General features: G+C 45.7%; 1 protein-coding gene across 9 annotated transcripts in view; it reads left to right on the top strand.

The window, feature by feature from the left end:
- Positions 1-12,756, top strand: part of lrrc9 (leucine rich repeat containing 9) — a 31,699-nt gene that overhangs the window by 13,277 nt on the left and 5,666 nt on the right. For 8 of the 9 annotated variants that reach the window (XM_058090435.1, XM_058090441.1, XM_058090443.1 and 5 more), the window contains exons 16-29: positions 136-321; positions 400-519; positions 593-784; positions 883-1,008; positions 2,344-2,484; positions 2,587-2,764; positions 2,854-3,074; positions 4,348-4,470; positions 4,552-4,682; positions 4,762-4,870; positions 4,977-5,110; positions 6,792-6,928; positions 8,800-9,017; positions 11,273-11,341. In XM_058090435.1, coding sequence (XP_057946418.1) covers positions 136-321; positions 400-519; positions 593-784; positions 883-1,008; positions 2,344-2,484; positions 2,587-2,764; positions 2,854-3,074; positions 4,348-4,470; positions 4,552-4,682; positions 4,762-4,870; positions 4,977-5,110; positions 6,792-6,928; positions 8,800-9,017; positions 11,273-11,341 — 2,085 coding nt within the window. The remainder of the gene's footprint in view (positions 1-135; positions 322-399; positions 520-592; positions 785-882; positions 1,009-2,343; positions 2,485-2,586; positions 2,765-2,853; positions 3,075-4,347; positions 4,471-4,551; positions 4,683-4,761; positions 4,871-4,976; positions 5,111-6,791; positions 6,929-8,799; positions 9,018-11,272; positions 11,342-12,756) is intronic. The other variant, XM_058090442.1, reaches the window with a different exon arrangement.

Below are 12,756 nucleotides of genomic sequence, written 5' to 3'. Positions count from 1 at the left end.
AGGTTTTGTTATGAGAAACTGGAGGGAATTACTTTATGCATGAAGGCAAAGCCCACATGTTTATTAAACTTCCTTTAATTTGTTACATTGTAAGAAAACTACATTCTGTTGATAATTGTGTGTTCCTTTCAAAAGGGCAACGACCAGGTGATGTCAATGGGCTACAGCATATACGGTCAAGACCCTCCCACTTATGACACCTCAATGGACGCACAAGCTCTGGACATGGAGCCTGTCCTGGAACCATGGATCAAGTTGTCCAATTTGGATGAGACGATACTCTTAAATGTGTCCAGAGCCAGTGTCCTCTGTGAGATAACCGTAAGGATCATATTTTCTTTCCTCTGTGGTTTTGTATATGAATGAACTGTCATTCATATTCATATATTGACAATTTAGGTGCTGAACCTTCACAACCACAGTCTGAACAACATAAAGGCGATTTCCTCCCTCATGGCTCTACGTCATCTCACCATCAGCTTCAATGAGCTTACCAGCCTCAGTGACATTTCTCACATGGTATTGATACTTAAAAGACATTTTTCGGGTGTGATTAGAGATTTGTGGATGATAAAAGTGTCTCCTTTTTTAGCCTAACCTTGAGTTTTTGGATGCCAGCTACAACCAGCTAGCGAGCCTTGAAGGCCTGCGTGGCTTAGAGCAGCTCCGACATCTTGACGTGACCTGTAACAAGCTGACCAATGCCAGCCAAGATTCGGCCGTGCTCAGAGAACACGCCCCCGACCTGCTGACTCTGGAAACGCAACACAACCCGTGGAGGAAGGTACATCCTGTAACCCCCGAATCTGAAAGAACTCGCACTAATAAAGATGTAGACAAAATGCTGTACTTCTAGACTGGCTGTTGCTTTGTTCCTGTCAGCCAGAGGAAGTCCGAATGACCGTTCTGAGCCATTTGACGACTCTCAAATACCTGGATGACGTACTGGTTACACAGGAGGAAACCGCTGCCGTTGTTCAAAAGACTGCAAGATCCACTATGAACCAGGTTAACTTCTTACGATTGAACAGGCGTCTCCAAACTTCTTCTACTTTGATACATGATAAGCTATATAACAAAACATTCATTCATTCATTCATTTCACGAGAGTCTAGGGGGTGCTGGAGCCTATCCCAGCTGTCTTCGGGCAAGAGGCAGGGTACACCCTGGACTGGTCTAAACAAAACATCAACATGTTAAAAAAGAATAGAGTTCCCCAACCACTGGGCTGCAGGAAAACAAATGTCAATAGATAAATGGATATTGGCTGCACGGTGGTTGAGTGGTTAGTGCGCAGGCCTCACAGCTAGGAGACCCGAGTTCGATTCCACTCTCGGCCTCGGCATGTTCTCCCTGTGCTTGCGTGGGTTTTCTCCGAGTACTCGGACTTCCTCCCACATTCCAAAAACATGCTAGGTTAATTAGCGACTCCAAATTGTCCATAGGTATGAATGTGAGTGTGAATGGTTGTTTGTCTATATGTGCCCTGTGATTGGCTGGCCACCAGTCCAGGGTGTACCCCGCCTCTCGCCCGAAGACAGCTGGGATAGGCTCCAGCACCCCCGCGACCCTCGTGAGGATAAGCAGTAGAAAATGAATTAATGAACTGAATGGTGAGTGAGTGGTTAGTGCGCAGGCCACACAGATAGGAGACCCGAGTTCGATTCCACCCTCGGCCATCTTTGTGTGGAGTTTGCATGTTCTCCCCGTGCATGCGTGGGTTTTCTCCGGGTACTCCGGTTTCCTCCCACATTCCAAAAACATGCTAGGTTAATTAGCGACTCCAAATTGTCCATAGGTATGAATGTGAGTGTGAATGGTTGTTTGTCTATATGTGCCCTGTGATTGGCTGGCCACCAGTCCAGGGTGTACCCCGCCTTTCGGCCCAAGACAGCTGGGATAGGCTCCAGCACCACCCGCAACCCTTGTGAGGATAAGCAGTAGAAAATGAATGAATGAATGAATTGCACAGTGAGCGAGTGGTTAGTGCGCAGGCCACACAGATAGGAGACCCGAGTTCGATTCCACCCTCTGCCATCTTTGTGTGGAGTTTGCATGTTCTCCCCGTGCATGTGTGGGTTTTCTCCGGGTACTCCGGTTTCCTCCCACATTCCAAAAACATGCTAGGTTAATTAGCGACTCCAAATTGTCCATAGGTATGAATGTGAGTGTGAATGGTTGTTTGTCTATATGTGCCCTGTGATTGGCTGGCGACCGGTCCAGGGTGTACCCCGCCTCTCGCCTGAAGACAGCTGGGATAGGCTCCCAGAGGTTTTGCATGTTTATGTTTATTGTGAGTGTTGACCTGTTACTTAACAAGACTTTCTGATCCCCTCCTTGTAGGAATCTATTATTGCTTGCTCACATTTTGACAATGAACGCCCTCGCTATCTAAGCCTGCTTCCGACAACGCAGCTCCTTTCTGAACGCAGTCTCTCACCTTGGGGCCTCCACCAAGACCTGGAGCCAGACTGGACTACAAAGGTTAGTCCACCTCGTTTCTACTAGTTAAATTGTGATACCAGAGGACTACATACTATTAGTGACATCATTTGTGTTATGTGCTTTCTCCATCATTTTGAACAGATCACTTCTCTAAACCTTGACAACCAGAAGATCTGCAAGATGAGCCATCTGGATACTTTGGTCAACCTTCGCTGGGCGTCGTTTAATAATAATTACATCTCTGAAGTCGAGGGATTGGACTTCTGCGCCAAGTTGGAGGATCTCTCCCTCAATAACAACAGCATCAGCTCGTTTAGCGGTCAGTCAGTCGTTAAGTGGGCTTCATGGTCGACTTGAAGAAACCAGACGTACAATGTGAATTTTTTTTTTGTGATTACATCGTCTTAGGGCTCTCAAAACTACAAGGTCTAACCAAACTCAGCATGGATGGTAATCAACTGACCAGTCTGGACTCCTCGATTCTGGATGAGCTCCAGAACTTGACTTTTCTGGCGGTGGAGAACAACTACATCACTTCCCTCCATGGCATCCACCGAGTCTGCAACCTTCTGGAGCTCTATGCTGGAAACAACCAGATTTCTGTGTCTAGGGATATATACTATCTCAAGGTAAAGGTCTGACGATGTCACTGGTCACAGTATAAGGTATCTGTATGGTTTTTAAACATTTCTGCCTATATAAATATATTTATTGACACTCACTCTCAGATTTTTGGAATGGAATGGCCTTTATTGTCATTATACAAGATGAACAACAAGATTGGAGAGCTTCTCAATTCAGTGCAATAGTTAAGTTGAAAAAAAGTATACACAAAGTAAAAGTAAAAATTGACAGTTTAACAAGATAATACAAGATATCCAATATATACACATAATATTGCATAGGAGCAGATATGTATGTATTGACATCGGAATATATATTAATTTTAGTACAAATGATAAATGGTGTGGGCGGCACGGCGGTCTAGTGGTTAGCGCGCAGACCTCACAGCTAGGAGACCAGGGTTAGATTCCACCGTCGGCCATCTCTGTGTGGAGTTTGCATGTTCTCCCCGTGCATGCGTGGGTTTTCTCCGGGTACTCCGGTTTCCTCCCACATTCCAAAAACATGCTAGGTTAATTAGCGACTCCAAATTGTCCATAGGTATGAATGTGAGTGTGAATGGTTGTTTGTCTATATGTACCCTGTGATTGGCTGGCCACCAGTCCAGGGTGTACCCCGCCTCTCGCCCGAAGACAGCTGGGATAGGCTCCAGCACCCCCGCAACTCTTGTGAGGATAAGCGGTAGAAAATGAATGAATGAATGGATATTAATTTTGGGCAAGGGCTGCACGGTGCTTGAGTGGTTAGCGCGCAGGCTTCACAGCTAGGTGACCTGAGTTAAATTCCACTTTTGACCATCTCTGTGTGGAGTTTTGTGTGGGTTTTCTCCAGGTACTCCGGTTTCCTCCCACATTCCAAAAACATGCTAGGTTAATTAGCGACTCCAAATTGTCCATAGGTATGAATGTGAGTGTGAATGGTTGTTTGACTATATGTGCCCTGTGATTGGCTGGCCACCAGTCAAGGGTGTACATGGTGTACCCTCGCCCAAAGACAGCTGGGATAGGCTCCAGCACACCCCGCGACCCTCGTGAAAAATGGTAGAAAATGAATGAATGAATGAATTTAATTACCATTTAGAACCCGCAAGTCATGCTGGGAAGCCCACAAACAGGAAGTAACCCAGTTATGGGTTTGACATGCTAGGATAAGCCTTAGAAAATGAATGAATTAATAATCCGAAAAGGAGTAAGAAGAAGCAGAGCCTATTTATTGCAAAATTTTTAATTTTATATAACTTTTCAGGGCATTTTAAGAACTGTATCCCAACTTTTTTAGGGCTTGGCAAGCCTCATCATCTTGGATCTTTACGGGAATCCTTTATACGAGAGCTTAAAGAACTATCGCATATACGTGGTGTTCCACCTGCCGTCACTCAAGGCCCTGGATGGAACGGCAGTGGTACGTGTCAACATAAGGGGGCGCTAAGAACATAACTTGTATCAATATGTTTGATTACCTTGCTGTTTCTTCTTGCTATAGGATGCAGCTGAATGTGAAAATGCAAAAGCCACGTTTGGAGGACGACTTACACCCGACTTAGTCGCAGAGAAACTGGGCCACTCCGACTACGCCAACATCACCAACCTCAATCTGCCGTCCTGCTCCATTAGGTCAACCGTTAAAAGTCACCTCCGATTATGTCTCAAAGGAGCCTTTTTAAACGTGGAAAACGCTTTTATTTCTCCACAGGAGTGTGGATCTGTCTCCAACAGATCTGTTCGTTAACCTCCAGAGTGTCAACCTGGATCACAACAGCCTCACCTTCTTCTCAGGCCTCATCCACCTGCCCAGCATCAAAGTACAAATGAGAGGAATGACAAATAAGAATGCAGACAGTTTAAGTCTCTGGGCAAAAGAAAGTATATATATATATATATGTTTAATTTTTTTTTTTTTTTTTGCAGGTTCTGTATTTAAACCACAACCGCATTGAGTCCATCCTGCCCAGGCAGAAGACCTTCCTGACAAACAGGCAGATGTTACACAATAAAGTGCACTCCAGTGGATATGGTCAACAGAGCTTATGCAAAGGAAATAGGTAATGTGGAAAATTGTATCTAACTGTATAAATCTTAAAGGGGAACTGCACTTATTTTTTATTTTTTGCCCATCATTCACAATTCTTATGTGAAACATGAACACATATTCCTTATAATATTCACATCGGAGAGGATGAAATCAGAGGATATTTAATCCCAAAATTCATCTCTGTGTGGAGTTTGCATGTTCTCCCCGTGCATGCGTGGGTTTTCTCCGGGTTCGCCGGTTTCCTCCCACATTCCAAAAACATGCTAGGTTAATTTGCTGTCATAAACAGAACCATGAATTCTATTGGGGATGCACGGTGACCGAGTGGTTACCATGCAGACCTCACAGCTGGGAGACCTGAGTTCAATTCCACCCATCTGTGTGGAGTTTGCATGTTCTCCCCGTGCATGCGTGGGTTTTCTCCGGGTACTCCGGTTTCCTCCCACATTCCAAAAACATGCTAGGTTAATTAGCGACTCCATAGGTATGAATGTGAGTGTGAATGGTTGTTTGTCTATATGTGCCCTGTGATTGGCTGGCCACCAGTCCAGGGTGTACCCCGCCTCTCACCTGAAGACAGCTGGGATAGGCTCCAGCGCCCCTGCGACCCTTGTGAGGATAAGTGGTATAAAATGAATGAATAATTGATATCAAGGCTGCAAGGCGGACTAGTGGTTAGCGCGCAGGCTTCACAGGTAGGAGACCTGAGTTCAATTCCACTCTTGACCATCTCTGGAGTTTTGTGTGGGCTTTCTCCGGGTACTCCGGTTTCCTCCCACATTCCAAAAACATGCTAGGTTAATTGACGACTCCAAATTGTCCATAGGTATGAATGTGAGTGTGAATGGTTGTTTGACTTCCTTTATTGTAATTGCACAATAACACAGCAGTGAAATTGCCAACGAAATGTCGTTGCCTGGCTCCCATATAATACCAGAAACAAAAGAAGATTAATAATAATAACAATGTGGGCTGCACGGCGGTCGAGTGGTTAGCGCGCAGACCTCACAGCTAGGAGACCTGAGTTCAATTCCTCTCTTGGCCATCTCTGTGTGGATTTTTGTGTGGGCTTTCTCCGTGTTCTCCGGTTTCCTCCCACATTCCAAAAAACATGCTAGGTTAATTAGCGACTCCAAATTGTCCATAGGTATGAATGTGAGTGTGAATGGTTGTTTGTCTTTATGTGCCCTGTGATTGGCTGGCCACCAGTCCAGGGTGTACCCCGCCTCTCGCCCGGAGACAGCTGGGATAGGCTCCAGCGAGAGGAAAAGCGGTAGAAAATGAATGAATGAATGAATGAATGATTTGGCGTATCTCTTAAAACGCTGGCCGTTCATTTACTCTAATCGCCGTTAGGGGGCAGCACCTACCAGCAAATGGATCCAATTTTACACAGTTGTGCCCATATATGAGTTGAAATTACAGCATGCACACAAAGCATGCTCGCTTGTTTGTATTTTTGTCTAAAATGAGTTTATGGCAGTAGTATTTTATGCTCACCATAGAACAATTGTTTATACTTTTTCTTGGATGGTGTTGTGAAATAGCTCCAAACAACCTACTGTGATTTTCCTCAAGCATTCCGTCCCCTTTTGGGTCCAACGAACCAGCAGGAAGGAAGGAAGGATGGCAGGAAACAGGTGTATATATTTAATTGAAGCAGTTACAAAAGTGTATTTTCTTTTGTGAAGGCACATCGCTCAGACTGTCAGCCTGGAGCCTCTGATGAGCAGCCTGGAGGTGCTGCATTTGAGTCACAATGGCATCTCCAATATGGCCAATCTGGAGCTCAGCAGGCTCACCAATCTTAAAACGCTCTTCCTTCAAGGTAGGCACCGACTGTGCATGGGCTGCACGGCTAACACACAGCCTTGTGAAAAGGTAAACACTGAACATCACAACTCAAATCCAGGTGGGAGATGAGGCCTGAACAAAAGAGCATGCAGAACAAAAAGATTGAGAAGGGAATTGGTCCCAAAGGCCACTTTGCTTGTCCTCTATATACTTATTTGCTGGAAAAAGAAAAGTCCACTGCACTAACAAAATGATCACGCAATTATTTTTATGACTTTCCATGTTTACGCACTCAAGGATAAGATTATCTGGTTTATTTCTTTACATGAATACCAGATAATAATTTGACCTGAATTAAAATATGGCTTCTACAGGTATCATTCATTCATTCATTCATTTTCTACCACTTTTCCTCACGAGGGTCGTGGGGGATGCTGGAGCCTATCCCAGCTGTCTTCGGGCGAGAGGCGTGGATTTTCTCCGGGTACTCCGGTTTCCTCCCACATTCCAAAAACATGCTAGGTTAATTAGCGACTCCAAATTGTCCATAGGTATGAATGTGAGTGTGAATGGTTGTTTGTCTATATGTGCCCTGTGATTGGCTGGCCACCAGTCCTGGGTGTACCCCGCCTCTCGCCCAAAGCAGCTGGGATAGGCTCCAGCACCCCCGCGACCCTTGTGAGGAAAAAGCGGTAGAAAATGAAAGAATGAATGTTATACTTACGGCTGCGCGCAGGCCTCACAGCTAGGAGACCCAAGTTCAATTCCACTCTCGGCTATCTCTGTGTGGAGTTTTGTGTGGGTTTTCTCCAGGTACTCCGGTTTCCTCCCACATTCCAAAAACATGCTAGGTTAATTAGCGACTCCAAATTGTCCATAGGTATGAATGTGAGTGTGAATGGTTGTTTGTCTATATGTGCCCTGTGATTGGCTGGCCACCAGTCCAGGGTGTACCCCGCCTCTCGCCCGAAGACAGCTGGGATAGGCTCCAGCACCCCCGCTTCCCTTGTGAGGATAAGCGGTAGAAAATGAATGAATGAATGAATAATAGATATCAAGGCTGAAAGGCGGACTCGTGGTTAGCACGCAGGTCTCACAGCTAGGAGACCCGAGTTCAATTCCACCCTCGGCCATCTTTGTGTGGAGTTTGCATGTTCTCCCCGTGCATGCGTGGGTTTTCTCCGGGTACTCCGGTTTCCTCCCACATTCCAAAAACATGCTAGGTTAATTAGCGACTCCAAATTGTCCATAGGCATGAATGTGAGTGTGAATGGTTGTTTGTCTATATGTGCCCTGTGATTGGCTGGCCACCAGTCCTGGGTGTACCCCACCTCTCGCCCAAAGACAGCTGGGATAGGCTCCAGCACCCCCGCGACCCTGTGTGAGGATACACAGTAGAAAATGAAGGAATATTATACTTACATGTATTTATTGGAAAATAGTATTACTTAATATTATTCATTCATTCATTCATTTTTTACTGCTTATCCTCACGAGGGTCACGGGGGTTGCTGGAGCCTATCCCAGCTGTCTTCAGGCGAGAGGCGGGGTACACCCTGGACTGGTCGCCAGCCAATCACAGGGCGACTTAATATTAAATGAATGTAAATGTAAGCGTCTTTAAGTTCCTAGAAAAGAACAATACAAATGTATGTATTATTATAAACCTGTACTATCTACTTTCTTTGCTATGCTAAAAAGTGAATGTAACTGATTATACTGTTTTTAACTATATAATTTTGATGTCTATATTTTATACTGGGCCGCACAGTGAACAAGTGTAGTAGCATATAGACATCGGGTTCGATTCTCGGCTTAGGCATCTCTGTGTGGAGTTTGCATATTCTCAGAAATGGAAACACATAAACCTCATAAAAGGTATTGAGTCCTGCTGTTCCCACTCAGGGAATGAGATCAGCCAGGTAGAAGGCTTGGAGGGTCTCCACCAGCTCCGGGAGCTCGTCTTAGACAGGAACCGGATCAGGGCCCTGTACGAGAACTCTTTCATTTCCCAGAACGTCCTTCTGGAATTGCACCTAACAGAGAACCGCATCCGAGAGCTCAACCATCTCTATCCACTCACGGAGCTCCGCAAGCTTTACCTCGGGATGAACAAACTACAGGTACGTTTTTAACAAGCTCACGTGTTAACGTTTGATTCCACGTGTCACTGTGGGAGTATACCACTTGAATGACCTCCAAGTGGGCTGATTTCCCCACACAACCACGGCCATCAGTTTCCTTTTGAGATGTTCGTGATTGGTTGATATGCACAAGGTGACAAATTTTCCACATAGCATAGTAATCTTGAATCATCATACCCCACTGCGGCTCGTGAGGGTTAGCATTAAAGGGGACTCCAGCGTGATTGAAGGTCAGGGCTGTTTGTAATGATGACAGAAGGAACAATCAGTGGAACATACAATCAACATCTCCTTCTAACCGAGGGGGGTGTGATTTGCTCTTTTGTTTGACAATCGCTCCTACTCGCCAACGCTTCCATGTATTTAATTAAGATGCAGAGTATGGCAATTGGGGCGGCACGGTCTAGTGGTTAGCGCGCAGCTAGGAGACCAGGGTTCAATTCCACCCTCGGCCATCTCTGTGTGGAGTTTGCATGTTCTCCCCGTGCATGCGTGGGTTTTCTCTGGTTTCCTCCCACATTCCAAAAACATGCTAGGTTAATTAGCGACTCCAAATTGTCCATAGGTATGAATGTGAGTGTGAATGGTTGTTTGTCTATATGTGCCCTGTGATTGGCTGGCCACCAGTCCAGGGTGTACCCCGCCTCTCGCCCCGAAAATAGCTGGGATAGGCTCCAGCATCCCCCCATGTGACCTTTGGGAGGATAAGCGGTAGAAAATGAATGAATGAATGAATGAACTAATTAATTGGCTTTTTTCACACGCCTCATTCATTCATTTAGTTTCTATGCCCCTTAATCCTTATTATGGTTGCTGGGGGCATGCTGGCGCCTAGCCTAGCTGACTCTGGGTGAGAGTCCATTAATTTTTTCCGATTTTGGATCAACATTTGCAATAATATCTATATGAATAATAGATATGAAGGCTGCAAGGCGAACTAGTGTTTAGCACGCAGGCCTCACAGCTAGGAGACCAGGGTTCGATTCCACCCTCGGCCATCTCTGTGTGGAGTTTGCATGTTCTCCCCGTGCATGTGTGGGTTTTCTCCGGGTACTCCGGTTTCCTCCCACATTCCAAAAACATGCTAGGTTAATTGGCGACTCCAAATTGTCCATAGGTATGAATGTGAGTGTGAATGGTTGTTTGTCTATATGTGCCCTGTGATTGGCTGGTGACCAGTCCAGGGTGTACGCCAGGGTGTACGCCCTCACGCCCGAAGACAGCTGGGATAGTCTCCAGCACCCCCCCGCGACCCTCGTGAGGAAAAGCGGTAGAAAATGAATGAATGAATGAATGAGTATGGCAATTGGGCGGCACGGCGGTCTAGTAGTTAGCGCGCAGACCTCACAGCTAGGAGACCAGGGTTCAATTCCTTGGCCATCTCTGTGTGGAGTTTGCGTGTTCTCCCCGTTTTTTTCCGGGTACTCCGTTTTCCTCCCACATTCCAAAAACATGCTAGGTTAATTGGCGACTCCAAATTGTCCATAGGTATGAATGTGAGTGTGAATGGTTGTTTGTCTATATGTGCCCTGTGATTGGCTGGCCACCAGTCCAGAGTGTATGCCCGAAGACAGCTACGATAGGCTCCAGCAAAATGAAAATGAATGAATGAATAATAGATATCAATGCTACATGGCGGACTAGTGGTTAGCACGCTGGCCTCACAGCCAGGAGACCCGAGTTCAATTCCACCCTCGGCCATCTTTGTGTGGATTTTGCATGTTCTCCCCGTGCATGTGTGGGTTTTCTCCGGGTACTCCGGTTTCCTTCCACATTCCAAAAACATGCTAGGTTAACTGGCGACTAGTCCAGGGTGTACCCCGCCTCTCGCCCGAAGACAGCTGGGATAGGCTCCAGCAACCCCCCACGACCCTCATTCATTCATTCATTTTCTACCGCTTTTCCTGAGTATGGCAATTGTTCCAGCACATGGGACCTGGCAGTGGGGGCATCTTTGAATCCCGGCCAAACCCAACCATAAACCCCCCCCTCTCGCCCCCTCTTGCCTCCTCTCCCAGTGCCCTGTTGCGTGCCCAAACTCTCATGCGATTAAACATGTAATCTCTGCCATCAGCTGCTTCTATCCCGTATACACCAGAAATTATGAAAGGTTTCAGCCCCCCATGTACATATGCTCTATTATCCCAAACACATGCGGCTTCAATGGGAACGGGACGCAAAAAAAAAACAAAAACTTGAAAAGAATCATTGTTTTCTTTTTTTTTTTTTTTTAGGACATCACAGAGCTTGATAAACTTGAGGTTCTTCCCTCGCTGACAGAACTCTCTGTTGTTGGCAATCCGGTGAGTTTTTCCATTGAGTCCATTAAACAGACCAATCACAGGGTACCCTATGCAATACAATTCAATGACCACTGGTATTCTAGACTGCACACCTCCACTAAAGATGGAGGATGTCAAACAGATTATGGGGAGGGGGGGTCATTATGATTCTGAGTGTAGCCCCGCTCCTTTGGTGTCAGACTGTAATAATAAATTCCTGTATGAACAGATTCTCACCAAGATGTAATAGTAATAATTCCCCTTTGGCCCCTGTGCCACCAAGCAGTACTGCTATGTACATCCTTACTGTCAGAATGGTAATTCCATTACTGCAGCTATATAAATATGTATATACTATATACTGTATTGCAGTAAACATATTAAAAACACATATTAGTTTGATGCAGTGTCATTCCATAAATACATCATAAATAAATGTCCATAATAAATACATAGAGGGCTGCACGGTGGTCGAGTGGTTAGCGCGCAGACCTCACAGCGAGGAGACCAGGGTTCAATTCCACATTCGGCCATCTCTGTGTACTCCGGTTTCCTCCCACATTCCAAAAACATGCTAGGTTAATTGGCGACTCCAAATTGTCCATAGGTATGAATGTGAGTGTGAATGGTTGTTTGACTTCATTGCACAATAACACAGCAGTGAAATTGCCAACGAAATGTCGTTGCCTGGTTCCCATATAATACCAGAGACAAAAAGAAGATTAATCATAATAATAATAATGTCGGCTGCACGGCGGTCAAGTGGTTAACGCGCAGACCTCACAGCTAGGAGACCAGGGTTCAATTCCACATTCGGCCATCTCTGTGTACTCCGGTTTCCTCCCACATTCCAAAAACATGCTAGGTTAATGGACGACTCCAAATTGTCCATAGGTATGAATGTGAGTGTGAATGGTTGTTTGACTTCCTTTATTGTAATTGCACAATAACACAGCAGTGAAATTGCCAACGAAATGTTGTTCCCTGGCTCCCATATAATACCAGAGACAAAAGAAGATTAATAATAATAATAATAATAATAATGTGGGCTGCACGGCGGTCGAGTGGTTAGCGTGCTGACCTCACAGCTGGGAGACCCGAGTTCAATTCCACCCTCGGCTATCTCTGTGTGGAGTTTGCATGTTCAACTCCAAATTGTCCGTAGGTATTAATGTGAGTGTGAATGGTTGTTTGTCTATATGTGCCCTGTGATTGGCTGGCCACCAGTCCAGGGTGTACCTCGCCTCTCCCCCCAAAGACAGCTGGGATAGGCTCCAGCACCCCTCGTGAGGATAAGCGGTAAAAAATTAATGAATTAATGAAAAATGATGCACAGTGGATGAGTGCTTAGAGCGCAGGCCTCACAGCTAGGAGACCCGAGTTCATTTCGACCCTCGGCTATCTCTTTGTGGAGTTTGCATGTTCTCCCCGTGCAT

Source organism: Doryrhamphus excisus, chromosome 13 (genome assembly GCF_030265055.1).
Source record: "Doryrhamphus excisus isolate RoL2022-K1 chromosome 13, RoL_Dexc_1.0, whole genome shotgun sequence".
Classification (NCBI taxonomy): Eukaryota; Metazoa; Chordata; class Actinopteri; order Syngnathiformes; family Syngnathidae; genus Doryrhamphus; species Doryrhamphus excisus.
The sequence above is the reverse complement of the archived record's forward strand: the minus strand, read 5'-3'. Positions and strand labels throughout refer to the sequence as shown.